General features: G+C 41.2%; 1 protein-coding gene across 2 annotated transcripts in view; it reads right to left on the reverse strand.

Moving 5' to 3' along the window:
- The window catches only part of DHX36 (DEAH-box helicase 36), a 378110-nt gene that overhangs the window by 259049 nt on the left and 92529 nt on the right, over window positions 1-26532 (reverse strand). For both annotated transcript variants that reach the window (XM_086944114.1, XM_086944115.1), the window contains exons 5-7: window positions 18745-18915; window positions 17557-17636; window positions 300-374 (exon numbers count right to left, since the gene is read on the reverse strand). In XM_086944114.1, coding sequence (XP_086800240.1) covers window positions 300-374; window positions 17557-17636; window positions 18745-18915 — 326 coding nt within the window. The remainder of the gene's footprint in view (window positions 1-299; window positions 375-17556; window positions 17637-18744; window positions 18916-26532) is intronic.

A 26532-nucleotide genomic window follows, 5' to 3' on the forward strand; every position in this document is an offset into this window, starting at 1 on the left:
GATTAACTGGTTGACAACTTAGGGATGTGCACTGAAAAACACCTAAAATGAATCTAAAGAAAATGTTGCAATTCAAAGTCTGGAGAAAATGGAATTAAAATATTTCAATTATAATAAAGCTAAAACTCGCAACTATCAGAGTAAAGCAGACTTGTACTAGAACATCACGGTAAACCACATAACTAAGAAAAAAACATACAAAAATGATTGCCATTTGTGACTCACAACTCCTACTAACATACTGTATAATACATGTACAAATATCACAATTTCTACTTATGCTTTAAGAAAATACATACTGGTCAGACTGGAGCCACTGAAGGATGATGCCTGTGGTACAATACAAAATGGATCCTTGTTTCCTTGGCAACCGACTGCAAGGCAAAATATTGCAAAGAGTTGGAATTTCATATTTAAGGTCTAGTGCAAAAGCATGGATTGTGTGTGGTACATCACAAACAATTTAAAAATGCAGTCTGGTAAAAGAGGAAATGAGCATTGTAAAGGGAAGTAGTGTGTTTATTTTCAATGTATCGGTACATCCTATTCAGGCTACCAATGCTAGTACCCCCAGCCACCATGAGTGCCTCTGTCTTGATTATATTATACTGCCTCGTAAGATCTATAATCATGATAGGGTAAAAGTAATAATTACAGATTGGAAAGTGCATAAACTTCAGATTAAGATATGGATCACCCAATGCATTGTCCCAGTGAGCAAAGCAGCCACTAACCAGACCAAAGTGAACAATAACCAACTGCAAGCCAAAGCTCCAGCAAGTGTTAGTGACACCACAGTGTGATGAAATGACCATAATAGCAGGTAAAACTATTAGAGTATTAACAGTTACCAACTTGCTACTGCGCACATAGTATTAATATTGAACACCTTGTGCAATTTACAATAACTAAGTAAGGAGTGTTAAGCCAGCAAGTCTACTGACTGCAGGTGCTCGTGTCGCACAGGTTTATGACTGTACAGGAGTTCCACGTCACATGAAAGGAACTTCTTTTCTTGATGCAAATATTAAATTATTGAAGAATGCAGAATCAGCTAAAAGGGTCATGCCAGGTATGAAATGAAATATTACCCCCCTGATAACGTGTTGAAGAACTGGCAAGGACCTTTCTTCTGAGGAATTGTGTATCCTTTTGTAAAACAGCTGTTACTTAAGAGATTATAAAGCAGTCAAAGAAATAACTATTTAACTGTTTATTACCCAGAGTGCAATGTTTGAAGTTTTAAATTAATTGAAATACAGGCAGAGGTCTTACCCTTTTCTTATTGCCTATCAGTAAAAAGAAACGAAAATGAAAAATCATAAATTATACACTCAGAACCAAAATGGCAAAGATACCATGTTAACTCAGTTCACAGCGAGGAATTTTTGGGTGATAGCGCCACCTACTGAATAAAGGTCGTAGCATTAAAATATGTACATCCTTTCACTTTTGAACTTGACTTGAAGCCCATAGAGCCCAATGGGGGTTGCGCGCCTGCCCACAATCTAATATTTTTTGTACTCTTAATACCAACGAATTTTTGTCACACGGTTTTGCCTACATGTGCTTCAGAGAAGTGGTGAGGTAACCCAAATCTCTGTTTTCAATAGCACTGCTAATGTTGCAAATGAGCATTCTATGAAATATAGATCAAGGAAGTTGTGACACAGTTAATGAACAAATTACTTGTAGCCAGCAGATTAAATTCATCCACTGTTGAATTTTTGGGTGGAGCGCAGAATACATTAGTACATTTTCTAATGCCCAAATATATCTTTTTTTTTTAAGTTGCAACGGAATTCACTTTCTTTCAGCGGTTTTAGAAGTCTCAAAATAGCTACTGCACAGCATGCCCCTCAAATTAGAAAATTTCCTTAGGGAAACGAATGGATGTTACCTTCTGTTCACTATTTTATCCCATGTTATGAGATTTAAATGTTTATTGATAATTTTACTAATCTCTGTAGAGGTCAGAATGTATTCTAGATATAAAGGTGTTCTCTTTTTTCATTAGTTTATGATTGTTTAGTATTGCAGTTAAGGTGTGTTATAATGTATGATGTAACTTTACTAAACATTTACAGCCAGATTCATGAACGAAAAATCGGCTCGCAAAGGGCCAGATTCTCAGAATCTGGCCCTTTGCGAGCGCAATTTTTGCATTTGGGATTCATCATCCCAAATGCAAAAATCGCTATTTCGAAATCGCATATCTGCGAGGAATTGCATTTAAGGAATCTCTATTAGAGATTCCTTAAATGCAATTCATTAACCAATTTAAAATTGCAAATTCGCTATATTTGGCCGCTATTTACCACGAAGTCTGACTTCGTGGTAAATAGCGAAAAAATAGAAAAAAGCACTTCAGTGCATTTTTCTCAGTTGCATGTTACACACACACATGTCCTTTGGAGATGTGTGTGCGCAACACCTGTGTAAATTTGCATTTCAGGGGTGCTACAGGGTGTCCTTTGGACACCCCTGGCACCCTTGAAATCGCTATCTTATTTGCGATTAGCTAATTGCTAATCGCAAATAAGGAATAACTCCCCATTCATTCCTATGGGCCTTTAGGCCCATAGGAATGAATGGGGAGTTATTCCTTAACTGCGATTAGCAATTTGCTAATCGCAAATAAGGAATGTGTAGGAATCGCAATTTATTTAGCGATTCCTACATGAATCCCGTTTTGCAAGTCCTTAATAGCGATTCCTTAATAATCGATATTAAGGACTCGCAAAACGGCTCTTTCATGAATCTAGCTGATAATACCTACTATCAGGTTTTTAAAATGCCTATTGACAAATCCCATTGCACCGGTCTCTTACATTTTTACAATAACATCCCTGCCATGCAAACGAGGGAAGTCTTAAGGCACCTACAGGAGGATCTGGACACTATTTATGGAAACACAAACAAAGACCTTTGCATAATCTGGGGAGGGGACTTGAACATGAGCCTTTGTACTCATGCGGCAGGAGGATTTTGCGGTTTATTACCTGATGAGATAGATATCTCTCACTTTTCGCATTCCCCCCTCGGGGAAATGTTAAACCTGATTAAATATACCATGGACCTGGGCTTCGCTAAAGATCCTTGCTGACCACCCATATCGTTTAGTGGTACATTTAACAGTTGTGGGTCGTGTTCAACTATATATTTTCTTTTAATATCAAATAGATACACTGATAAAACATATCATTTTAAAACCCATTCCGTCGCCTTCAGCGATCAGTTCCCAATTAGCGTTACCGTAGATCAGCCGACCAAACCATTATCCATTAGACACATGGCAATTGAGCCATCACAGGATATTGCTATTAATAGATCTAACGGATACACAATTAGATTGGCGGGAGTAGATACCTTACAATTAACTAAGTCACTTTTAATCAACTGTCAAACAAACTTCTCAGTTTACCTTGACGAGATAGCCACAGATATAAACATTTTTAACTTCTTCTGCAAAAACTCACAGGCCATTCAAAAGAATTTAATAGAATCCAAAAGATCTTCTAATAGTATGCCAGGCTGGTTTGATTCTCAGTGTAGCAAATCGCATGCAGCTCTGAAATCTGTTCTACACAAGCCGAGGAGAGATCAGAAAGCAATAAAAAGGGCCAGGGTGGCGTAGAAACAGTCCCTCAAAGAAAGAAAAGAGGTCATTTGATCTGAACTGTGGCAGGGTCTTAAGCAAGCATCTGTTTTAAAGAACATGAAAGGTTTTTGGAACGCTGTGAATGCCCCGTTCTTGGTCCCTAAAAACTCACCAGGCTTCGAAAACACTGTCGGGAAGGATCAATGGGTGACCCACTTTTCCAACCTATACTGTAGCAACGTGAATCCTAACACTAGCGAGGATCTTAGATCAGGCCCCGTAAGCTAGCTCCCGATTTTACCTAATCATCAATTTTAATGTGGACGAGGTGATCTTGGCAATCAATGCAAACATAGGGGGAAACGGTCCGGTACCAGACAGCATCCCAGTAAATCTTTGTAAATCGTGCCCTTTGCTCTGGGGCCCACTCATAACTTTGGTCTTAAGGGCCTGCTGCACACAAGGGTTCATTCTGACTTGGACGTAGTCCATTCTTGTACCTATTCGTAAGAAAAGCGACCGCAACGACCCGGCCGGTTATAGACCCATATCATTGCTGGACTCCCTCGTGAAAGTGGCCAGGCGTGCTATTTTAAATAGACTGCAGTCGAGGTCGGATGACACAGGTGTCATCTCAGAGCTTCAGTACAGTACAGATTCCATCAAGGTCTAGGTACTGTGGAGCAGAGCTTAACCCCTTCAGCGCGGCGCAACTTTTTGCGCTGTGCTGAACGTTCCATTGGGGCAATGGAACCATGGCGGAACGGTTCCGTCATAAGCACAGGCCAACCGACGCTCATGACGGAACCATTCCGTCATGAGCATGGAAGGGGTTAAACCGGAACCTCATACTGGGAAAATGTACTCAGGCAAAAAAAGGGAGCATTTTTATTTGTTTCTGTGACCTGAGCACGGCGTTCGCCTGTGTCAATCACCAGAAGCTGTGGCGCATCCTAGAGGACATGGGGGTGGAAACACACCTAGTTAATTTCTTAAAACATTCTTACCTAGACGCTCGGGCCAGGGTCAACTATGGTAGAACAGGTGAACTTAGTCACAGCTTCCCTGTCAGGAAGGGGGTAAGACACAGGTGCGTGTTAGCCCCACTCCTCTTTACCATCTACATAAATAGTCTGGGCAAAACTTTATCAAGGGAATGCCAAGACCTACTTAGCTTAGGCAAAAGGACAATTAGTGCACTGTTATACGCAGACGATGCAGTATTTTTAGCCCGCACTCCGATCGGTTTGCAGAAAATTGTGTTGCGCTTTGCATCTTATATGTCAAGCCTAGACCATAATGTTAATATTACCAACACTTTCGTCACGAAATGTAGCAAGCCCAGCGTTAAGTGCCGTGACATTTTTATGAATAACAAAAAACTTGAATTTGTTAATCACTTCTTATACTTGTGAATTGTCTTTGATAGAAGGGACTCATGGGCAAAAGCCATAAATTGTAGAAAATTGCTTTTCGCCATTAGGCGCTTTGGTCAACTTTGCCAGGAAGCTAGGAAAGCGCCCTATAAATGATCAGTTGACAATATACAAAGCTAAATGCACTTCAGTTGCTCTGTACGGAGCTGGTATTTGGGGTTATGCAAACAGAGTCCCTTCAGCAAGTCGAGAATAGGTTTCTAAGATATCTTCTAGCTGTACCCGAATAACACAGGCATGTATATTTGTCACGCCGAACTGGGACTGTCATACCTGTCAGACCTAATTAAAATTCAGCCAAAATATTATGGCACAAGATTTGGACAGGCGTTACCACTGGCCTCAACCGGGATGTGATAAAAGACTCTCTGAACTTGCAACGGGTACAATGTATGCCTTGGCTCGCTTATGTTAAAAATGTTATGCAGGACTTAGATTGTTCTGATTACTATGCTAAACCCGATAGCCTGTCTTTTATCACAAGGAAGGATGTAATGATTTTATGTATCAACCACTTGGAGACGATTAGATTGTCCTCCAATATTATGAAAACATCAGTCAGAGCCGATCCATTGCTCTTGACTCGAACGGTAATACAACGCTATCTACTATCCACCCCAAGAAATTATGACAGGATGTTATTGACACGTCTACGCCTAGACAATTTCCATAACCTGGTTACATTCCCTCAGGTAAATGATTGGTCACACTCTCTTTGCCCATGCCCCTGTGATGAAACATCTGCACAGCTAACAATCCACACTATATTATTCTGCAAGTTTTATACCTTAATCCTTCCTTACTTGAAAATGCAAGGACTGAGACAATGCTGACCGGCTTTCATTAAGATACAATTCCTAGATGATGAAATATTTACTGACCACATTGTAAAATACTTGAATGGGGTGGTCAGAACAAGGAAAACTATGCAAGGACCCTCCTTTGATTAATCGATCATGGTTTTTATCCATGTCACGGCTGTGCACTGATACTAGCTTACAGTCCTTTTTATAATTTTTAATAGATGCCATTTTTAATATATACTTGTAATTTTTAACAGATATTTTTTATATTTGTCAAATTTTAACTACATGAATTGATATATTCTCGCTTATTGCAATGTATTGTGCTTTTATGATTTGACAATAGAAATCAAATAAAGCGTATCTTGACTTGACTACTAAACATATTAATGTGTGATTAAAATATTAATGGTATAACAGGAGTAGAAAAGAAAGTAATTCAGAAGTTGATTTATTATGTGCTTAGAGCCTCTAAGCATCCCTTGAAGCATTCATCTGAACTCGAAGGCTTTGGTTGCCATCTAAGGTCGTCGGAGTCGTAAAAATCCTGCAAAGTTTGCCAATGTTTTCAAAGAAGAGCAGATTTGGAACATGAGACCTTCTGTGGGTTATAGCTGTACACCTTCAATGTTCAATGATTGCGTAAGTCTGTGTATATATCTCTTAGTAGTACTATCAATTGAAGCCAGTGGTACTAACATATAACTAGATTCGAGTCCTACATGGACAATAAATATATAACGAATCATTAATGCCTTATGTCCCCAAGTGCAGTTCTGCTGTATCCAAGGTTCTTGGCACAATAACCTCCATTTTGTGAGCTGCAGCTTCCCTGTGCCCAACATTGCAGTGAACCAAGGACCAATAGGTGGTAAGGAGAGAGACTTTGTGCAGTCTCCTTTACTGACATATTAAAAGCGATTTTCCTCTACCTGTGACTGCCTCATTTTTCCTGTTTTGTTTGTGGGCTTGATAGTTTAAAAGGATTATGTTACTTACTCAGTAAGCATCCGTTCTTGGCATGTAGAGCTGTAGATCCACATGCTTTGCATACTCCTGCCATCTAGTGTTGGGTCTGGATGTTTGCAAGTTGTTTTTCTTCATAGAAGTCTTTTCCAGTCACGAGGTAAGATGACTTCTCCTTTTGGTGATAGTGCACATGGGCATCAACTCCATTGTTAGATTGTTTTCCCTCAAGAGGGTGAGAATGGATTAAGTGAGTGTAGTACAGAGATCCCCATGCATATGTAACTTAAATAATGAGAATTTTATCATCTACAGGTGCCTGGGAGGTGGGAGGGTGCATGTGAATCTACAGCTCTACATGCCAAGAACAGATACTTACTGGGTAAGTAAAAATCAGTTTGAGGAATGTGTGCTGTAGATACACATGCTCTGCAGACTATATAGCAGTATTCTCCCAAAGTGGTGGCTAACCAGTAGTTGTTGCAGTTGTTTGAAAAAGTGTCTTTAGCACTGCTTACCCTACATTGGCTTATTGACATAACATATCCACACAATAGTGTTTGGTAAATGTGTGTGGTGTGGACCATGTTTCTGCTTTACAAATGTCAACGACAGGAATGCTACCTAAAAAGGCCATAGATGCTCCTATCTGACAAGTGGAATGTGCTCTTGGAGGTATGGATAAAGTTATTTTAGCCTTAGCATAGCAAGTTCGAATGCATTTAACAACACATCTTGAAATACCAGATTTAGAGATAGAATTACCTTTGTGAGGCGTAGCAAATGCAACAAACAGTTGCTTTGTTTTACAAAAATCTTTTTTCCTTTCAATATAGTACAGTAATGCTCTTCTGACATCAAGTGTGTGAAGAGCTCTTTCTGCTACTGGGTCAGGTTGAGGGAAGAACACTGGTAGCTCAACTGATTGATTGATACGAAAAGCAGAAACCACTTTTGGAAGTAATTTTGGGTTGGTGAGAAGAACTACTCTATCTTTATGAAGCTGATAGAAGTGTTCTTCTAAGGTGAATGCTCGTATCTCACCAACTCTTATTAATGAAGTGATAGCAATGAGGAAGGCAACTTTACATGAAAGAAACTGTAATACACAACTGTGTAATGGCTCAAAAGGTGGACCCCATGAGTCTTGTAAGCACAAAGTTCAGATTCCAAACAGGTGCAGGAGGTACTCTGGGTGGTATTTTAAGGCAAACCATAAAGGCTTTTATTACTGGAACCTTGACCAAAGACAAATGTTGTCTGTTTTGCAAATATGCAGCTACTGCCACAAGGTGCCATCGAATAGATGTGTAAGCTCAACCAGCTTGCTGTAGCTGCAACAGGTAACAAATATTTTGGATAGAGGCATTTAACGGATCAATATTGTTGTTGTTACGATATACTACAAATCTTTTCCATTTTTCTGCATAACATGCTCTGGTGATAGGTTTTCTTGCTTCTTTAAGAGTAGTCATACAGTCTGGTGGAAAATGTAAGTATCCAAACTCTAGGACGTCAGGAGCCAAACCGCTAGATTGAGCCGCTTGGGTGTCTGATTTCATCATGGTTCTGAGTGACAAGGCTGGAATTGAGATGCAGCTTTTGATATGGAACTACTGATAGTTTCAAGAGTGTGGTGAATCTCGGTTGATGGGCCCATGCATGGGCCACTAAAATCAGTGTGAGTGATGTTTGCCTGAGTTTACGAACCAGAAATGTAAGGAGAGGGAGAGGCAGAAAAGGATAGGCACATATCCCTGACCAATTCATCCATAGAACATTGGATGATAGAGGGTGTGGGAACCTGGCGGCAACGTTTGGGCATTTTTAATTGTCCACTGTGGCAAACAGATCTATTTGTGGGAATCCCCATTCTTGAAAGTATGAAAGGGGAACTTGGGGATGAAGTTCCCACTCGTATATTTGTTGCTGCATCCTGCTGAGGAGGTTGGCAATTAGTTTCTCACTCCTGGGAGTAGCTCTGCCAGAAGACTAATTCTGGGATGTATTGCCCAATACCAAATGGTCTGAGAGAGGCTTGACAGTTGCAGGGAGTGTGTGCGCCTCCCTGTTTTTGTACATAGCAGTCATATTGTTTGTGTGGACTAAGACAACTTTTGCTATGAGGTGAGACAAAAAAGCTTTCAGAGCTAGATACACAGCTAGAAGCTCTAGATAGTTGCTATGAAGACTTTTGTGCTTGTTGTCCCATAGACCATAAACTGTGAAATTGGTTCTGAGTAAGAAGTTTGGGTGAGAGGCATAGCATTTGATGCAGAACTACTGATAGTTCAAAGTGGGTTATGAACCATGGTTGTTGGGCCCATGTTGGAGCAACCAGGATCATTGTGAGGGAATACCGTTTGAGTTTCCGAACCACAAATGGAATGAGCGGGAGAGGCGGAAAAGCGTAAGCAAATTTGCCTGACCAGTTCATCCATAGCGCATTGCCTTTGGACAATGGGTGTGAATACCTGGACGCGAAGCTTGGGCATTTTGCATTTTGGTGTGCGGCAAACAGATCGATTTCTGGGTGGCCCCACATGTGAAAGAATGGAAGAAGAACCACAGGATGAAGTTCCCATTCGTGAATCTGCTGTCTTTGATGACTGAGCAGATCTGCAATTTCATTGTGTACTCCTCGTAGGTGTTCGCAAGGAGATATTTGTTTTGCGGAATGGCCCATCTCCATATGCTTTGAGTTAGGAGTGAAAGCTGCAGAGTGTGTTCCCCCGCCTGTTTCTGTATGTAGTACAATGCTGTCATGTTATCCGTACGGACCAGGACAGTTTTGCCTACCATAAAGAGTTGAAAGGATTTAAACACTAGAAAAATTGCCAACAATTCAAGGTAATTTATGTGGAATTATTTTTGCAGAGGGTTCCACATACCCTGAATCGTATGGTTCTGAAGATGAGCCCCCCAGCCGGACAACGATGCCTCTGTTGTTAGCACCATCTGTGGAACTGGGTTGAGGAACGGCCACCCTTTGGAAAGATTTTGTGTGTTGCACCACTGTAGAGAGCGATATGTGCGGCCGTCCAACAACACCAGATCTGTTAGCTGACCCTGAGCCTGGTTCCACCGACATGCCAAACACTCCTGTAAGGGACGCATTTGGAGTCTTGCATAAAGGACGATGAGAATGCAAGACGTCATCATCCCAATTAGCGGCATGAACACTCAAGCTGGTAATGAGTGTTGAGGCTTCAATTTTGATATCCGAGCTTGCATAGTGCTTATCCTAAGAGGGTTAGGGTATACTAAAGCTTTTGAAGTTTTTATCGTAGCTCCTAGATATTGCTATGTGCTGGACGGTTGGAGGTGGGATTTGGTGCGGTTCACCATGAATCCCAAGTCGTAAAGCAGCTAGATTGTTTTGTGTGCGTGTTGCACACAGCTGCTGTGTGACTTGGCTTTCATGAGCTAGTCATCCAGATAAGGGAACATGTGAATGTGTTGCTTCGTAAGTCAGCCGCCACTACTGCGAGGCACTTGGTGAAGACACTGGGTGCTGTTGTCACCCCGAACAGGAGGACTTTGAATTGGTAGTGTTGAACGTCCACCACGAACCGGGGACATATCCTGTGAGCGGGGTGAATGGGAATATGAAAGTAGCCGTCCTTTAGATCTAAAGTGGAGAGAAAGTTTGTTGAAGAAGTGGGAGCACCTGTTGGAGAGTGACCACGTGGAAGTGGTTGACTGAATGTAGATGTTTAACGGTCCGAGGTCCAGTATTGGCCTGAGAGAGCCATCTTTCTTTGGGATTAGAAAGTAGAGGGAGTAAACTGTGCCTTGATGACGTAAGGGGACTGGTTCTATTGCATGATTTTGTAATAGAGAGAACCGCTTGTTTGAGAAGAGATGGTCCGAGGACATTGGACGTTGTCTGGGAGGGATATTTGGTGGAGTGGAGGTGAGTTCTAGGCAATAACCATACAAAATAATTTGTCTTACCCACTTGTCTGTTGTGATAGAATTACAGACAGATAGGAACTGTTAGAGACGTCCCCCGATAGGAGTGGGAAGGGAAGTCACTGCTTGGTAGTAGGGGAGTTGCGGGAATTATTACTGCAACCTCTTCCTTTACCGTTGTTGCCTCTGTACTCTCCACAAAAGTATCCTCTGGAGGAACTAGTTTGATTGGGGCTTTTATAAGAAGAAGAGGGATGTTCTGAGCCAATAGTTTTGGAGCCAGCCCTGTAAAAGGAGCAACAAAATGATCCTCTAGGGCATGGGTACTCACAAACTTTCTGTCGGGGGCCAAAATTACAGTGTGGTTTGTGGCCGAGGGCCGCACCGGTAGGGGCGGGGTCAGAGGGGGGGGGGAGGGGGGGGGGGGGGGGGGGTTAGGGTTAGAATAAAAAGAAAATCAAACTGGTTTCAAAATTTGTGCTTAGCATAGTTTGCCACCCTACTGGTATTTTGCTGTTTGTCATTGTATCCAGATATATCAGATACAACCAGTGACATTATACCTGCAACAAATCCGGACTAGTGGCTTTGCCAATGGTTGTTAGTTGCATAAGATAAATAAGCAACAACTATGGCTTTGTTGTATATAAAATTGAAAATGCTTCAGTTCTGAAATGATGAGAAAGAAAGAATGAAAACAGTTGATTAGAAATGACAAAGGCTTTTTGAGCAGTAGTGCTGCTGCCGAGTTGATGTCTATTTTTTTTCACCCTGAAGGCAAAAATGGAGCCCCAATAGTTACACGTCTCAGCAGCCCTGCCTGCTAACTCGGGGAGAACAAACTTGCGTAAAAAGTAAATTTCAGTCGATGATTAACTCACAATTGGCCACAGAATACGGCAACAGCGCCATCGACTGTCCCATGCACTTAAATTAATATGCAAAACCACTCGTAATAAATCGAAAAGAAAAACATACGTATCTCTTCTGCCCAAGATTTTAAGCGCCCTGGAAAACCCCAAACGATATCTTGACCTTTTGTGTGGTTCATGAACAAGGTCTAGCAACAGAAATCCACAAAGTATAGGGGCCCAGCAATAACAATTATGGCATTGGCATATACTTACTGCTTTCGCGACAATTGGTGCCAGGGGGCAGTCAATCTCTGCTCAGTTTCAACTGGGGACACACTGCTTCCGTCGGCGTCCGAAGAAGGTACTGCTGCTATGCAAGCCTATGAGGTCACGAGGGCAGATGAGGGGGTTGCTCAGGTGAGCATGGAGACACTAATTGTCTGTGCATGCCCTTTGACCTGTTCTCGCAAATGTGTCCCCCAAGGAGACACCACAACAGCAGTTATGGCGCTGAGTCCGTGACTGCTGTTGGGGTCGCAAGGAAAGGACTGGCGGGCCGCAAATGGCCCGCGGGTCGTACTTTGAGTACTGCCGCTCTAGGGGAAGGTAATTGCAAGGCCCCCATGGACTTGGCAGTGTCTGTATCCTTTTTCATCTTCTCTAAAGATGTATCGACTGTGGGCCCAAAAAGGTGCTCTTGGTCAAAAGGCCAACTAAGAAAAGCAGATTGCACCTCCTGCTTGATTCGGGAGATTCGGAGCGGAGCGTGCCTGCATAGCAAAATGCTGGTATTAATAGCACGAGATGCCTTATCAGCCGCATCGAGCGCACATTTGATAGATGTATTTGTTAATAATTTTCCCTCCTGTATAAGGTCATTAGCATTGTCTTTATATTGGTCACGTAGATGTTGCATACGTTTTTCAAGCTCATCATAGTGAAATTTGTCCTATCTGGCCAACAAAGCTTGGGCATTGGCAATCCGCTAATGATTTGCAGCCTGTGACGAGATAAGTTTTCCAAATGGCGGATTTGCAGCCTGTGACGAGATAAGTTTTCCAAATGAGCTATGAGTTTGGATTCCTTATCAGGAGGAGGGGTGTCACCTGTGCTTTGTGAATTTGCTTTCTTGCGTGCATTAGATACCACAAGAGAATCTAAAGGGACCTGACCTTTAATGTACTCTGGGTCATTGGGAGCTTCCTTATATTTTTTGTCCACCCTGTTCTTAAGAATCCTGGCTCTGACAGAGACTTCTGGTGTATGTTTTAGCATGCCTTTTAACATTGGCAGGGTGTGCGTGGACTTTTGTGTGGGTGTAAATGTTTCCAATAAAAAGTCTTCCTCTAAGGGATCAGAGTGTAATTGTACCCCGTGGTATTGAGCAGCTCTATTAATTAGTTGCGCAAACCCAATATTGTCATCTGGTGGTAATGGCCTAGAACAGTGCTTTCCAAACTATGTGCCGCGACACGGTACTGTGTCGCCTGCAATGTGTTGGTGTGTCACTCGAAGATGCATGGACGTGCTCTAGACCCAGTCTGCTCATCATGCAGGATGGTACTGTGCATGTCCGTTATGCAGTACCTGTTCCAGCAGAAGGTGGAACGCAGGAGCATGGCGCTGCTGTTCTCCCGCAGGCTCGGCTGCGAGTAATATACTGCCACGATTGTTAGGGGACGGGGGATGAAGCTGTTAGCTTTTGCCATTACGAGCACAGCCTGGGCCCGTTCAGTGGTCCGGTCACGCCGCAGGCACAGCTAGGAGCCTAGGCCCGTTCCCCGAATCGGCATTGTGCCTCGTGGTGTTGGGGGATTGGGCTGCCTGGCCTCTGCCCTCCAGTGGGCCATTACAGGCACAGCCAGGGGTTCTGGGCCCGTTCTGGGTTACAGGCACAGCCAGAGGTTTAAGACCGTTCCCCGAAACCTACTGGATTGATAGGATATTTCTGCAAGATCAGGAATGGGCTGCTGGCATTTATTAATACAAGAACGAGTGACAGAATAACTACTGTTCTGGTATCTTCTAATAGACGTATTTCTGATAGACAATGAAGGCAAGGAAACAGGCAAAGTATAAGAAAAAGTAAGTTAGCCATTAATTTAAAAAAAACATTATTTTATCTAGTTTAAAAAAAAGTTTACTCTACTATGCTTGATTTCCGTGCATACGAGACAGAACTTTATTGTTGTTGCAAGCACACCAAGGAATACTTCAATGTTTAGTCTGCTATTAAAATTCATGCCTTGGTGACAGAACCTTTCCCCCATTGGCTGAAACATATGTAGTTGTTCTTGCTAGTAGGCTAATAACTCCATGATATCAGTCACTAATATAAAAGAGTGAAACCATAGATTTGAGGAAAATAAATGTGCTAGCTATTGCTAGGTAGACATAATACAGTGAAACCGTAGGTTTCAGAAAAATAACCTTGCAAGGTTCGACCGGATGCAGTGCTCTTTGTATAATTTGCATGTCTGGGTTGTAGCTGGATAACTACATTGTCTCTTGGAGACTTTAAAAAAAGATTTTATATATTTCTATTTCAGTGGTGCATACATTCAAACCTAATACCGGCAGTACACTTGCATAGTTCAGCAGCAGGTACATTAACTTAAATATAGTTGGTATAAGTTGACAAAAGTTATACATAACATTTATCCTTTTCAAAAGTCCAGCTACTTTAAAACTCTGAAGATACTTTTTGATTATAGAAGACTTTTTATTAAATGTGTTTTTCAAAGTTACAAACAACTTTTATAATATTTTACCATACCGTTTTTTACAATTTTAAAGTAATGTTTTATCAATCACTATGGGCATTGAGGCTACTGAACTAAATATTATAGGCTTCTTGACTTAAGCTAGAAAAACTGAATTACTGTGTCGCGAAATGATGCATGTCTAAAAATGCAGTTAATTTAACCTCCGTTTTGCTTGTTAAACGGATCTACTGTCTCGCGAAATGGTGCATGTCTAAAAAGTGTGTCACCAACATGAAAAGTTTGGAAAGCACTGGCCTAGAAGGATAGAGATCCGGGTCATTGTGTGGGTCGGGATCTGTGTTGTAATCATCCCAAGGATCTGTATTGTGTGGGATGGTATGTGAGTCATCATCCCTATCTGGATCTTCGTCCCCACCCTCATCCGTATAATCATCTTCATCATCCTGTCGTTGAGGTAAAATGTATGCAGGGGGGAGTGTGCTGGAGAAATTAGCAGATTTGGATCAGCTGGAGAAGTATTCGTGCATATCTCCTTCCGTTTCACGGGTATTTCAGAGTCTTCTGAAGTGTCCAGTTTTCTCTTTTTAGGAGGCTTGGCGACAACTTTGCCAGTTTCTGGGTCAATGTAGAGTTTTTTGCTTTGGATCCGAAAAATCTGGTACAGACTGTTGTGTGGGTACAATGTCCTGTTTTCAGTGCCGAAGACTTAGGGTCAGAATGTTCTTTAGACCGTGTCTCTGCTTTCTGTGGGGTCTTGGATAACTTAGCTTTTGGTAAGGGAGTTTGTGGCTCCAAAGATCTTTCCGGCTCTAAAGATCTTTTCGGCTCTAAAGATATTTTTGGCTCTAAAGATATTTTCGGCTCCGAATGCTTGTCCTCTGTTTGTTTCGACACCGAGGGCTTCAGAGTCCAGGCTGTTTTCGGTGCCGACGAAGAAGGGCGTGGCAAATCTTTGGTTTTGGGCTTCGGTGTCAAAAGTGATTTTTCGGCACCGGAAAGGGGTTGGCTCGAGCCCAAGCCGGAAGGCTTTTCTTTTGGTTTCATAGCCAGGCCCAAGGGTGGGGCGTCTGAAATATGTTGCCGGTGTCGACCTGAGCCTGAAGGTGTTACCAGAGCCTTAGGTTTGGTTTTGGTTGGGAGAGGGGTTTCAGTATTCACGGACCGCTGATCCGGGGTAACTGTCTCGTCTTCAATGTCAGAGTCGTCAGTATCGGAGACAGAGATGTCTCCTTAATCAGCTTGTTGCTCCGGCTGCAGATTGGGATCTGCTCCGAAGATGTCGAGAATCAAGCTGCTTCCGCGAGACATTTCGTGACGTCGAGCCTGACGATCACGGATGGTTTTCTTTGACTTGAAAGATGCACAGGCTTTGCAGTTCCTGTCTTCGTGCTCCGGGGAGAGTCAGAGATTACAAAGCTCGTGCAAATCCGTGTGGGGGCACCAGACCTGGGGCATTTTTTGAAAGGAGTCCTTTCCATTAATTGCTGGCGTGGTTGGTGCGTAAAAGCCCAACGGCCCGCGTCGAAGATCTAGGTGAAGGAGTTTATTTTTGAAGATGAGCGTTTAAAGAGGAATGCGATCGAGACAATACCGTTGAGTGGAAAGGGATCGCGCATGGAAGGGGGTTAGAAAACGACACCAACCCGGAGCGCAGCAAATCACATCCGAACCAAATGGCAGAAAAAAACAATCTGAAGATGGAGATGCCCATGCACACTGTCACCCTATCTTGTGACCACAAAGACTTCTTCCAAGACAAAAACAGAGTGCAAGCATCTGAGCCCACCACCAGATGGCGATCTATGCACAAGTATATGATCTACAGCTGATATGCCTCGAACATGCACTTTTCTGTGATTAATGTAACATTCTGATGTTACTTGCATGTTTCTTCATCATCGAGGGCTCTGTCAATGGTAATATGGAAGGACTTGCTAATGGAGAATGCCGATGGTAAGGTGGCTGTAATTTCTGCTGTGTTCACCGCCGACTAGGTCATCATGGTCATTGAGGTCACTGTACTTGACAAAGTTAACCCCGGTCCTGTTGACAGTTTCTCCATCTATAATGGCACGGTCAACATTTCTGATCTGTTTAAAAAATTTGCGAGATACCTTTTTTAATAGTCAGAGGCTGAGATCTTGGCCAGTGTTCTGAAGGCACATTTACTATTCTGCTCTGAAGGTAAGAAAGCTCAGATAAGAAACTTTATTCTCTGGAAGGCTTTTCGTCATATTTCCTTGCTTCCTTCTTGGGATATTCATTTTCTACATGATGTTTTAATGTATGTCCCACTGAATGCTTATTTATGACCTATCTTGCCAGATCCTAAGGTACACTCACTCTTGTCCCCAGAACCAGGGGTTTGTTTGGCTATGATTTTTTTAAGCCAGATTAACAACGCTCTGTCTATCAAAGTTTTTGAGAAGAAGGTTTGACAGATTTTACAGAAGAAATTGGAGGGGTGTAGGCAGTAAAGGTAATCCTTGAGGAGGAACTTCTGAATGCAGTTTTATCTTCCCATAAGTACCACAAGGTTTAAAGGGACCTTTTTTGGATGTCACCGACAAGATGTTCAGTCTGATTTTTTATATAATGGTGGAAGAACTTGTTCTCAGGAAGTTCGATCCCATTGAGTAGTGATGTAGTGGAATATTTCCAGGTTTGCCTGAGGAAAACTGAGCAGAGCACAGAGAGACTCCCTTCACATGACATGCAGTAGAAATTCTGAAGTTCTGTATACTAAGGTAAAAGAAGTGATCAGGTTGAAGTTTGGTTTGTTTAAAAAATAGCTGAATACGATACTGAAGTGAGCTTTGCTATCTATTACAGGCTATGTTTAATACAGAACTGCGGTCTAATTTTACAGTGGGACAGGGAATGATTCCAGAAAAAAATATATATAAGAGCGAATACTGGAGAACATTTTAATTTAGCCTTCTGATCTTTGATATTTTCAATTGTGAAAAAAAAAAGTTTTCCTCTTATATGAAGTATTCAGAGACCCTGCTCCCCAGCAGAAGTATTCTAACATTGATGAACATCAAAGATCCTGTGGTCCAAAAATTATTTAAACCAAGCAAATGTAATGGCCTATCAATCGGTCACCAAAGGTTTTGCACAACAAGGTAAGCAAAAAAAGAAAAACAATATTTGCAGTAAATAAACTTCATTTTACCACCTTACACTAATTCACCTTGAAATTCAATTAACATTCACAAGCATAAATATAAATTCCAACAATTTTAGATTTACCTCTGGAGACGAATTTGGTAGCCTGTACTGTTGCCGTTACCACATGCTTCTGCTCTTTCTGATGCTACTCGCTCTGCTACCTGAAGCAAATTAAAAAAGTTACTATCATAACCAGATCATTTGAACGTAAACACGGATGTTCAATTTTTTAAACATATGAATAGATATGTCCACATTTAAGACCTCTATAATCTTTTCTAAAGTGCATAAAGCATCCCCCTTTAGGAGGGCAGTACTAGGAATTTTATGTTTTTAAACTGGGATGCATTTCGCTGTTAAAGAGCATTTAGGTTTACATATTAAAAATACTGACACTGCATTGTTGTTCATTTTTGTGCTACTTGAAACCACCACTGGCAAGTGAATTACATTATCAGTTATCAATGCATGGTATCCATGACACATTAAACACCCGAGACTAACACCATCCACAATAGACAGGGTACACAAGCAGCTTTCCAAAGTATTTATCTTGTTTTTTTTTTTTAAATAATAGACTCCAAACAGACCTTTAAATTTTTTGGTCACAAAGAGACAATCCAAAGTCTTTTGAACCGGAGACGCCATGCTAAAAGTGCTGTTTATATAGCACAGTACACAATTTAATACTAGTCAAACATTGCACTGCACCATATCCAAACCCAGGTTTTGCAAAGCAGCCAAAGGTTCTTCAGCTTCTATGGAAAGGACTTTTGAAAGAAATCATGAACTCAGATAATTCCTTAAATATTCTTAGTCTCAGTGCAAGGGCATTTTGGGCAACTGTGTTAGCTCAATATAGTGCTCTAAAGGTAACAAAACCCAGCATAGGTAGTCTATGTTTGCTACACAGATGTGTGCCACTCAGGTTACCAAATGATAATATATGGAGTAGCATCGAATATGAAGTGGAAGATTGTATTTGTATATTTGTTTAAAGTACCTTTCAAAATAAAGTTAAAGTACTCTCAATCAATGCATAAAAACCATATCATCCAGATTTTCTTTTTCGTTTGCAGAAAAAGCACACAATCCAGACAGTAATGAGACAAGGTTTCCCGACTGTGCTAAAAAAACAGTGCACACCAAAAAAATAAATATCTACTCTTCTAATTAAAGTTTAGCAAGATACATACTATTTGATCCTTCAAATCATTTAGTCACTAGGATACGGAAAAGTGAAAAAACACCATTTTCAATAAAACTTACTGAGATGGCACTGATTCGCCTTGGTTGTGTACATATTACACGGCAGGCTGATCCATTTCCCCTCTCAATATAATCATCCAGAATAAACTGTGTTACTTGTGTAGTCTTGCCACAGCCTGTTTCTCCACTTATTACAGTTACTTGGTTATTGTTGATCACAGTGGTGATTTCCTGTAGGCAAAGAAAGCAGAAGTTTACTCAAACAACTACCTGCCAATACTATAGCAGCGGTTGCTTTCAACGGAGAACATTGGTAAAGAAGAAAGCAGTTAGAAGTCAAAAACTGTCGCTGGAAAAAACAGCAAAATGATGTTCCTAATCAACTAAAAAACACAATGATTCACAGAGGGCGGTAAGAGTTTAGAGAAAGCCACAAACTGAGCAATATGTTCAAGTTCTAAAATAAACATGGACATAGCCCATGGCTCTGGTGATTTACTTCTGAGGGCTCTTGTTGAAAGTGTTGTAGAATTTTGCCATGACTCAAACATGCCCTTCCTGTTTCAATGGCTGAAGAGAACTTATTCTTATCTGTTTGGGAATGTTACATCACAGTGCAGAACAATACTTTGATGTATTTATATTAATTTGACATCATGACATTCTCCAAAAAAGGTGCAGCAACACAGAGAGAAATTTGCAGTCGGGACACCTGCATGTAAGTAATGTATGACACATGGAACTTTGATTAGGGAGACAAAATACAACTTTCAAATCGTATCAGTAGTATACACATATTGATTATTTACATTCACCGTAGTGAAGGCTGAGTTGGCACATGGCATGGCTTTAGCTAGGTAGGAGTAAATGGCCAAGATGTCGAGCATAAGCAGATAGGTGCTAAGGTTGTGTATTGAGTTCTGCACTCTGTTGATTACCAACCAGGTTTGCACTATACAGGTACCGAGATGAACATTAACTGTTAGTCATTGGTCATGGCACTAGCTGATGCAGTAGAACATCTATGCAAGATGTGCAATTTGCATGTGCCAAATATAACTGTGTCCTTAGATAAATTGGAAGACTAAGGAGCTAACAGCAGGAAGTATACAATACAGGATCATGGCCACTGGATTGACCAAATAATTAAAAGGCATGTTATACTAGTATGAGAAATGAAAATCTGTTATTCAAATAGATTGGAGGAAGGATAAAAATGGGAAAATAGATCATTCATCGTGCTGGAGCAGAGATAAAAAAAAAGGTAAAATGAAGTGGAAAGAAATTAACTCCTGCACAATTAATCTGTGCAGTCAGTGAATACTGGACTTTCTATTTACAATATGGAAGCACTACTGTCCTGCATGACAACATTGAAAGCACCACTATTGTAGAGGGTGGTACAAAGGCCAAGAAAGACCTCGCAAGACATCATGAACCCATGCGGTTGCCACTGCCGTACATCAGCACATTCACAAAAGTGATTAGATCATAGATTTTCATAAGGTATCAGAACAGATAAGAGAGAAGAGTTGTTGGTACAGAAGGTTGTTTCCTAATGTAGCCTTGGTTCTATCTTCACTCTCTTGTCTATTACTTTTCCTGACCTCTAAAGCTGACCGGCACTTCCATTTCATCCCTGCACTTTCTGGGTGCACCATTCACGTACGGCCATGTTAGGCACAAATACGACTCTTAGGCATTTTAGATTTTTGTTTCTAAAACAAAGAATTCAGTCCAAGGCTATGTATAATGTCTCCATTCTTCTTTGCTGCATCAAAGAGGAAGTGAACCTATCAGGTTTTTTTTTTTTTTTTAAACGGCTCTATTTTGTGCCAGTAAAAAAACAAAACACAATTGGCAAGTAGCTTCACTTGTGAGCAGGTGACAAGCTGAAAGTGCACAGAAAAAGTATTGCGATAAACAAATCGCAGAGGATCAAAGAACAAGAAAGCATTACACTTTCACTTCTATTTGTGAAGAGCTGCAACATTCCTTTGGAACTATGATGAAAAACCAAATGTAGTTTTTGAAGTCCCATAATTAAAGAGGCTTCCCTTAATTTAGTGTGTTAACCACGTAGTAGTATTCTCAGTTTCCAGCAGCATAAAACACGTCACAATAAGTATATTGTTCTGAGTCTCTTTTTAACAGGGATTAAATTCAGATAAAAAAAAAGTGTCTTTATAATCTTAAGAAAATGCACAAATGTATGCATTACCATAAACTAGTAATATGCTTGCCTTGAGTAATGCAGGGCCATATTTGAACTTCTGCATTAAGATGGTAGGTTATAAAATTATCTGTTGCAAGTGAACTCATCACACAGTGAAAGTTACATGAAGAAGTCTACTATAACATACATTAATGGAAGGCGGGTTAAGTTTACAAGATGTAGAAAAGTGCCCCTTTTTGACATAGCCACCCCCACTTTTTGCCTAGAATTTGATTCAATTTTGACTGAAGTGCAATAGGTTCCTGCTAAACAGGTCCCCAGTGCCAGTGCTACTTTCCTAAAACAGGGTAACTGTTCAACTGTTTCGTTAATTGGCAAGACCTTTAGCCCCTCTGTAAGTGGTTAATGGTACACCTGGTACCTAGGGCATGGGTCCCCAAGGCATGCAGCATGTACGGTGCCACCCTAAGGTACCCACCACCAAATTCATGCAGACTGCCATTGCAGGTTACGTGAAATGGTGCAGCCAAGTGTGAAAACACAACACAGCACACACCCTGTGTGCCATGCCCACTGGCAATGCGTGCAATATACGCAAGTCACTCCTACAACAGGCCTTCTAGAACTAAGTTGAGATGCTTTATATTACATGTGAGGACATATCTATATGAGCAGATATGCCCTGTGCGGTCTAGTTCAATTGCTAGATAGTACAAGTAAACAGGGAAGCCATCTCAAGTATATATACTGGGCACTGATCACTACAAGTTCCCCAGCTGAGAGATGGCTTCACTGAAACCTATGGGGTTTGGTATCAAACACCTTGTCTTAATAAATACATACTTATGCCAGTAGTGACATTATTAAGACATACACCCAGAGGACAACTTAGAGGTGACCCTTGAAAACCTACCAGTCTCTTAGTGTGCTGGCGGACTGGTATCGTTCAGCCTGCCACCACAGACAAGTTTCTGACTCCCTCAAGGTGAGAACCTACACTTTCAAAGGTCAGAAAGAAGGCCTGCTCTGGCAGGAGGTGTTAACACCTCCTCTAGTCGGATGGCTAGTGAATTTGCATACCAAGGCCAGAGGCTTTAAAGCCTTTGTCACCTTTGATATGTGATCTCGGCTTCTCCTAGACCTCGGAAATGCCATCCCCTGCCCAGAGTCACATTTGGCCCCAGGACAGGTGGGAAATTAGCTATGCAAGGAGGCTTGGTGCACTACCAGGAAAGTCACACCCCTAAGGGGGGTGGGCTTCCTGATGTGCTCCACGAAAGTAGGATTCACCATCTTGTTTTTGGTGGAATTAGGAACTCTGGGATAGGGTTATGCCTACTCTTTCAAGACGTGGTCATATACAGGGTATAGTGTCCTCAAGTGTAGGAAGCTGGGTCTCTATATAGAGTATCAAAACGAGGTACACTGCACAGGGTCCAGGCAACTCTTATTGTTTTTAAAAGCACAAGTCATAAGCCCAAATGGTCTCTTCTGTGCAAGTGCAGGTGAGCAGTTTAGGATTATTAGAGGATAGGGATAAGCATTTGTTGCATTCTCTGAGGCAATAAATGACACACAAGAATAAATCCGATCGACACACCTAGAAAAATAACACATTTTTATATAAATTTGAACACCAAGAACTTCGGGATTAACCAAGTACTTTTTGAGATTTCGATTTTTACAGGCAAGTAAAATGTTCACTTAAATGCCTCTTTACACATTAATGCTTTCCAATGGGAAAAAAGCATATACTTCATAAAGTTACTTGCAATAGGTTTCCGGGAGTCCCCTTAAGGATATAAGGTGGTAGAGGGTCAAGGTCCAATGAACCACAAGCAGTTAGTCTTTACCTGCCCTGGAGCGTCCGGGCGCCGAGAGGCTGGATGCCTTGGGAGCTTTGCGCGCCACACAAAATGAGAAAGGGGGACCACCTAGAAACAGTATGCAGAGGAGGACTTGGGACAAGTCCAGGAGCTCCCAACGGTGAGCTCCATTAAGGAAATTCCTGGGAGCAAGGAAACACAGTCTAGTTTCTTCTTGAGTGTGTGTGTCCCATTTATTGACTCTGTGTGTTAAACAAATGCTTAACACTATCCTCTGATAAGTCTAAACTACTCGTGCACACTATTTAAGCCCTGTAAGCCAATAAGGGTAGTCTGGACTTTCTACATAGTACACCTCATTTTGGTACACTACATAAAAAGCTAGCTTCCAACACCAGCTTATTGTGGATCAGCTCTGCATGTCCCAACTGCTCAGCATCCAATAATGGTATTTCTATGCTCAACATCAGATTTTACATTCAGAGAAAAAGCAAATAAGTGAAGTGGAATGAATCAACTTGGAAATTAATTCCTCACCTACAGATACCATCCCGTAGGTTAGTCCTTGCGCATACAGTTGAGGTTTAGAAGGTAAATGGAGATCCAGGAGAAAATGGATGAACTTCTTTGTAAGGAAAAGCCAGTAAACAGCAGGGGTTTTCCATCCAATATGCAATGTTAATGGGTTTACATCCTCAAGGTACTATTCACTTTCTAAGTACCTCATTAGTAGCCACATTGTGTTTTAAGTAAAGCAAAAATATTCATTTATGAATCGCTTTAGATCAGAAAAGTTCCACGTGGTCATTTTTACACAATACGCACCCTGTGTAAGTTTTTGTTTGCCCTCAAGATGGTTATGTATTTTTTAACATTGACTAAAAAAACATGCCTATGCGCCAATTCAACAGTTCTAGAAAGGCATTGGTTGACATTTTGGTTATGCCAATATTTGCTCCTAATGGACAGCATCAGTAAGAAGATTCTTTTTAAATGCCTATTGCAGATGAACAACATAGACAAGGAAACAAATCCAAATCAAATCCCGGCCATAGTAAGGAGTTTCTGTATATGGCATTTTGGCAGAGTTGTAATGATGTATGCAAGTACATGCATCGACATGCATTCCTGGGCATATGCGGCAAATATTTTGGCACCACTGATGAACAGAGAGGGGCAGTTGAACAAGGGAGGAGGTGGGTGTAGTATACAAACAAGTCAGATGCTGATGACAGGGGAAGCAATGGATGAGCTCGGAGAGTATAACAACACTATAAAGAGTGCAGATGAAAAGGCATGTAAAATAGGTAAGTAGTAAACGGGGAGAGAAAATCACACATCCCATACACTCTCATGAAGTACTGAAACCTAAAAAAAAAGTTGTTCCCTGAATGTAAACAGTCGGATAGGTGAAAATCATTAAGCCAGAAGGATCATAAAGAAGCTATACTCCAGTGGGTAGACAAAAGAATTACAGTAGAGAAAGCCACTGAATATTGCCAAAAAGTTAACAGATGATAAGCAAAAGCCTGAACCAAGGTCCTCAGTAAGTAGTGGTATTGCACAAAGTAGGACTTTTAAAAGAGATCGAAAAATAAGTGTTGTAATGAGGATAGAGTACAAGTATTGATGGCTTTCTAAAAGTGACGAGGGAGGGTACTATAGAGAAAGGAAGCCCACTCCTGAGCTTACAGGACATGAATGATAAGTATAAAGCATATGCAGGCTAACGGCGTTAGATCATAAGTTGCAGGAGGCATCTGTAGCACAGAAGTGCCTGATGCAGCTCTAAAATGGCTAGACCCACTATCAGGATAACCTCAGCATGTAAATAAGTTCTAATTCCATAAAATTCACATACATTTATCTTTTGTGAAAATCTGACAATGATTTGGCAGTCTTCGACCTATATGGGACAGCCCTATCCAGCCTATTGGCGAGACAGTATTTTAATCTTCATTCAAGCTTTAACAGGGGCCATTAAGGTATCTATAGCACCAGTGAGGCGTTCTTTTTTGATGACGTCACTAAACTTTTACTGAAAGTGCTTGCATTTCTTCAATGAAGCTGTACTTGATACACTCTCCAGAAATAATCGCGAAATCAGCTGACTAGCGCAATGAACGCAAAATGTATGTTTCTGGCCACAAAAAAGGTCTCCAGCTGGCAGCCTAAAATATGTGACATTTTGTTGGCTGTACACACACATCATTACCTGGCGTTGTACAGCCGGCTTCCTGCTTCCACTATATTAACCTGATGGTGTGCTGCGGTCTGTATAGGTTTGCTTTTATGTTTTATCTAAAAAACACAACGTGAATAACCAGACCTTTTGAAAGGGAATCTGTGCCTGAAGGATGCTTAGTAGTAGATTAATGATGGCAGAACCTGAGAAATAAGTGATTACCAGAAGGCGGCAGAGATGTAAATGCAAATTATAAAAGCTTTAATTGCCCATGCATAGCATAAAATAATTATTAAAATAAAGTGCTGCAATAATGGCAAAATGGTTTTTATTTTTGTGCCACTAAATTTAATTTTTTTGCTGTGCAATTTGCAAATCTATGCCGCAATATCCTGGCAGGTCTGATATGACAGGGAGAACCGAGTACATGGTGTTGGCATAATGCATATTTCAGCTGATAAAGCAGGCCTGGAAAAAATCTACTTGCTATGGCGAGTCAGATTTGATCATATAGAGCTATATCTAGAACCTACTCACCCATTCTGGCATGTTGGCAAAGAACAGGTGTTCTGCTCAGTCAGAGAGTGAAGAAGTAAATCTTGTTTTTATCTTGTAACATTTGCTCTGTGTTCACAGACAGAGGTCAGAAGTCAGTTTACAATTACTTTTCCTTCTCCAACTGCAGAGTACCAGGATTTTGTAAAGTGAACTGTCTGACCTGTTGTACAAAGTGTGAAATGAAAGGCTGTAGGGTATCCGTTTTTTACTAAAAATGATTTAACTAGCTAATAAGTCAACTGTACAAACATTTTAAAATATATTTCAGTAGTTGTGAAAGCCATTATTTACACTCCTGTGTGATGAAAAACAATTCAAAAGCCATTACTATGTGATGTGCAAATAATAAATATGTTTTCTGAAACCCAATTTTCATGAACTATTGTTAATAAACTATAACATTTTATCAGTAAAGCAGCAGGGTACTGGAAATGTTTTGGCCATTTCTTGAAAAGTTACTGCCTGTAAATGACAGAGCACTACCACATCATGCTTTAGTAATATATTTATTAAAAGTGAGTGTTTAAACATGAACTGAGAAACTGTCCATCACCTTTTCCAAAATCGATTTTGTCCACACTAAGTGTGGGAGGGTATACTCAGACGTGAGTCCCTAGCTCATTGCACCATCAGGATTCAAGCAAGCCGGGCCGACGACGGCTGAAATGCCAGAAACCGGTCCCCGGAAGCTTGTCTCCTTCCCAGTATAAGAATTGGCTTGGTAGTTTGGTTTGTCCTGTTCCCATCTTGCACTGGGACAGGAACAGACTAATTTGCATGTAGCCAGGTTCTGAGCTGGGATGGTGCAGTGAGCTAAAAAACTGTGATGGATCAAGCCCTGATCTCTTTACTGGGTAGGAGTATTCTGCATCATTCAGAAACTCTGTCCATCACCTTTTCCAAAATCTATTTTGTCCAGACCAAGTGTGGGAGGGTATACTCAGATGTGAGTCCCTAGCTCATTGCACCATCAGGATTCAAGCAAGCCGGGCCGACGACGGCTGAAATGCCAGAAACCGGTCCCCGGAAGCTTGTCTCCTTCCCAGTATAAGAATTGGCTTGGTAGTTTGGTTTGCCCTGTTCCCATCATGCACTGGGACAGG

Source organism: Lissotriton vulgaris, chromosome 11 (genome assembly GCF_964263255.1).
Source record: "Lissotriton vulgaris chromosome 11, aLisVul1.2, whole genome shotgun sequence".
In the NCBI taxonomy this organism is placed as follows: domain Eukaryota; kingdom Metazoa; phylum Chordata; class Amphibia; order Caudata; family Salamandridae; genus Lissotriton; species Lissotriton vulgaris.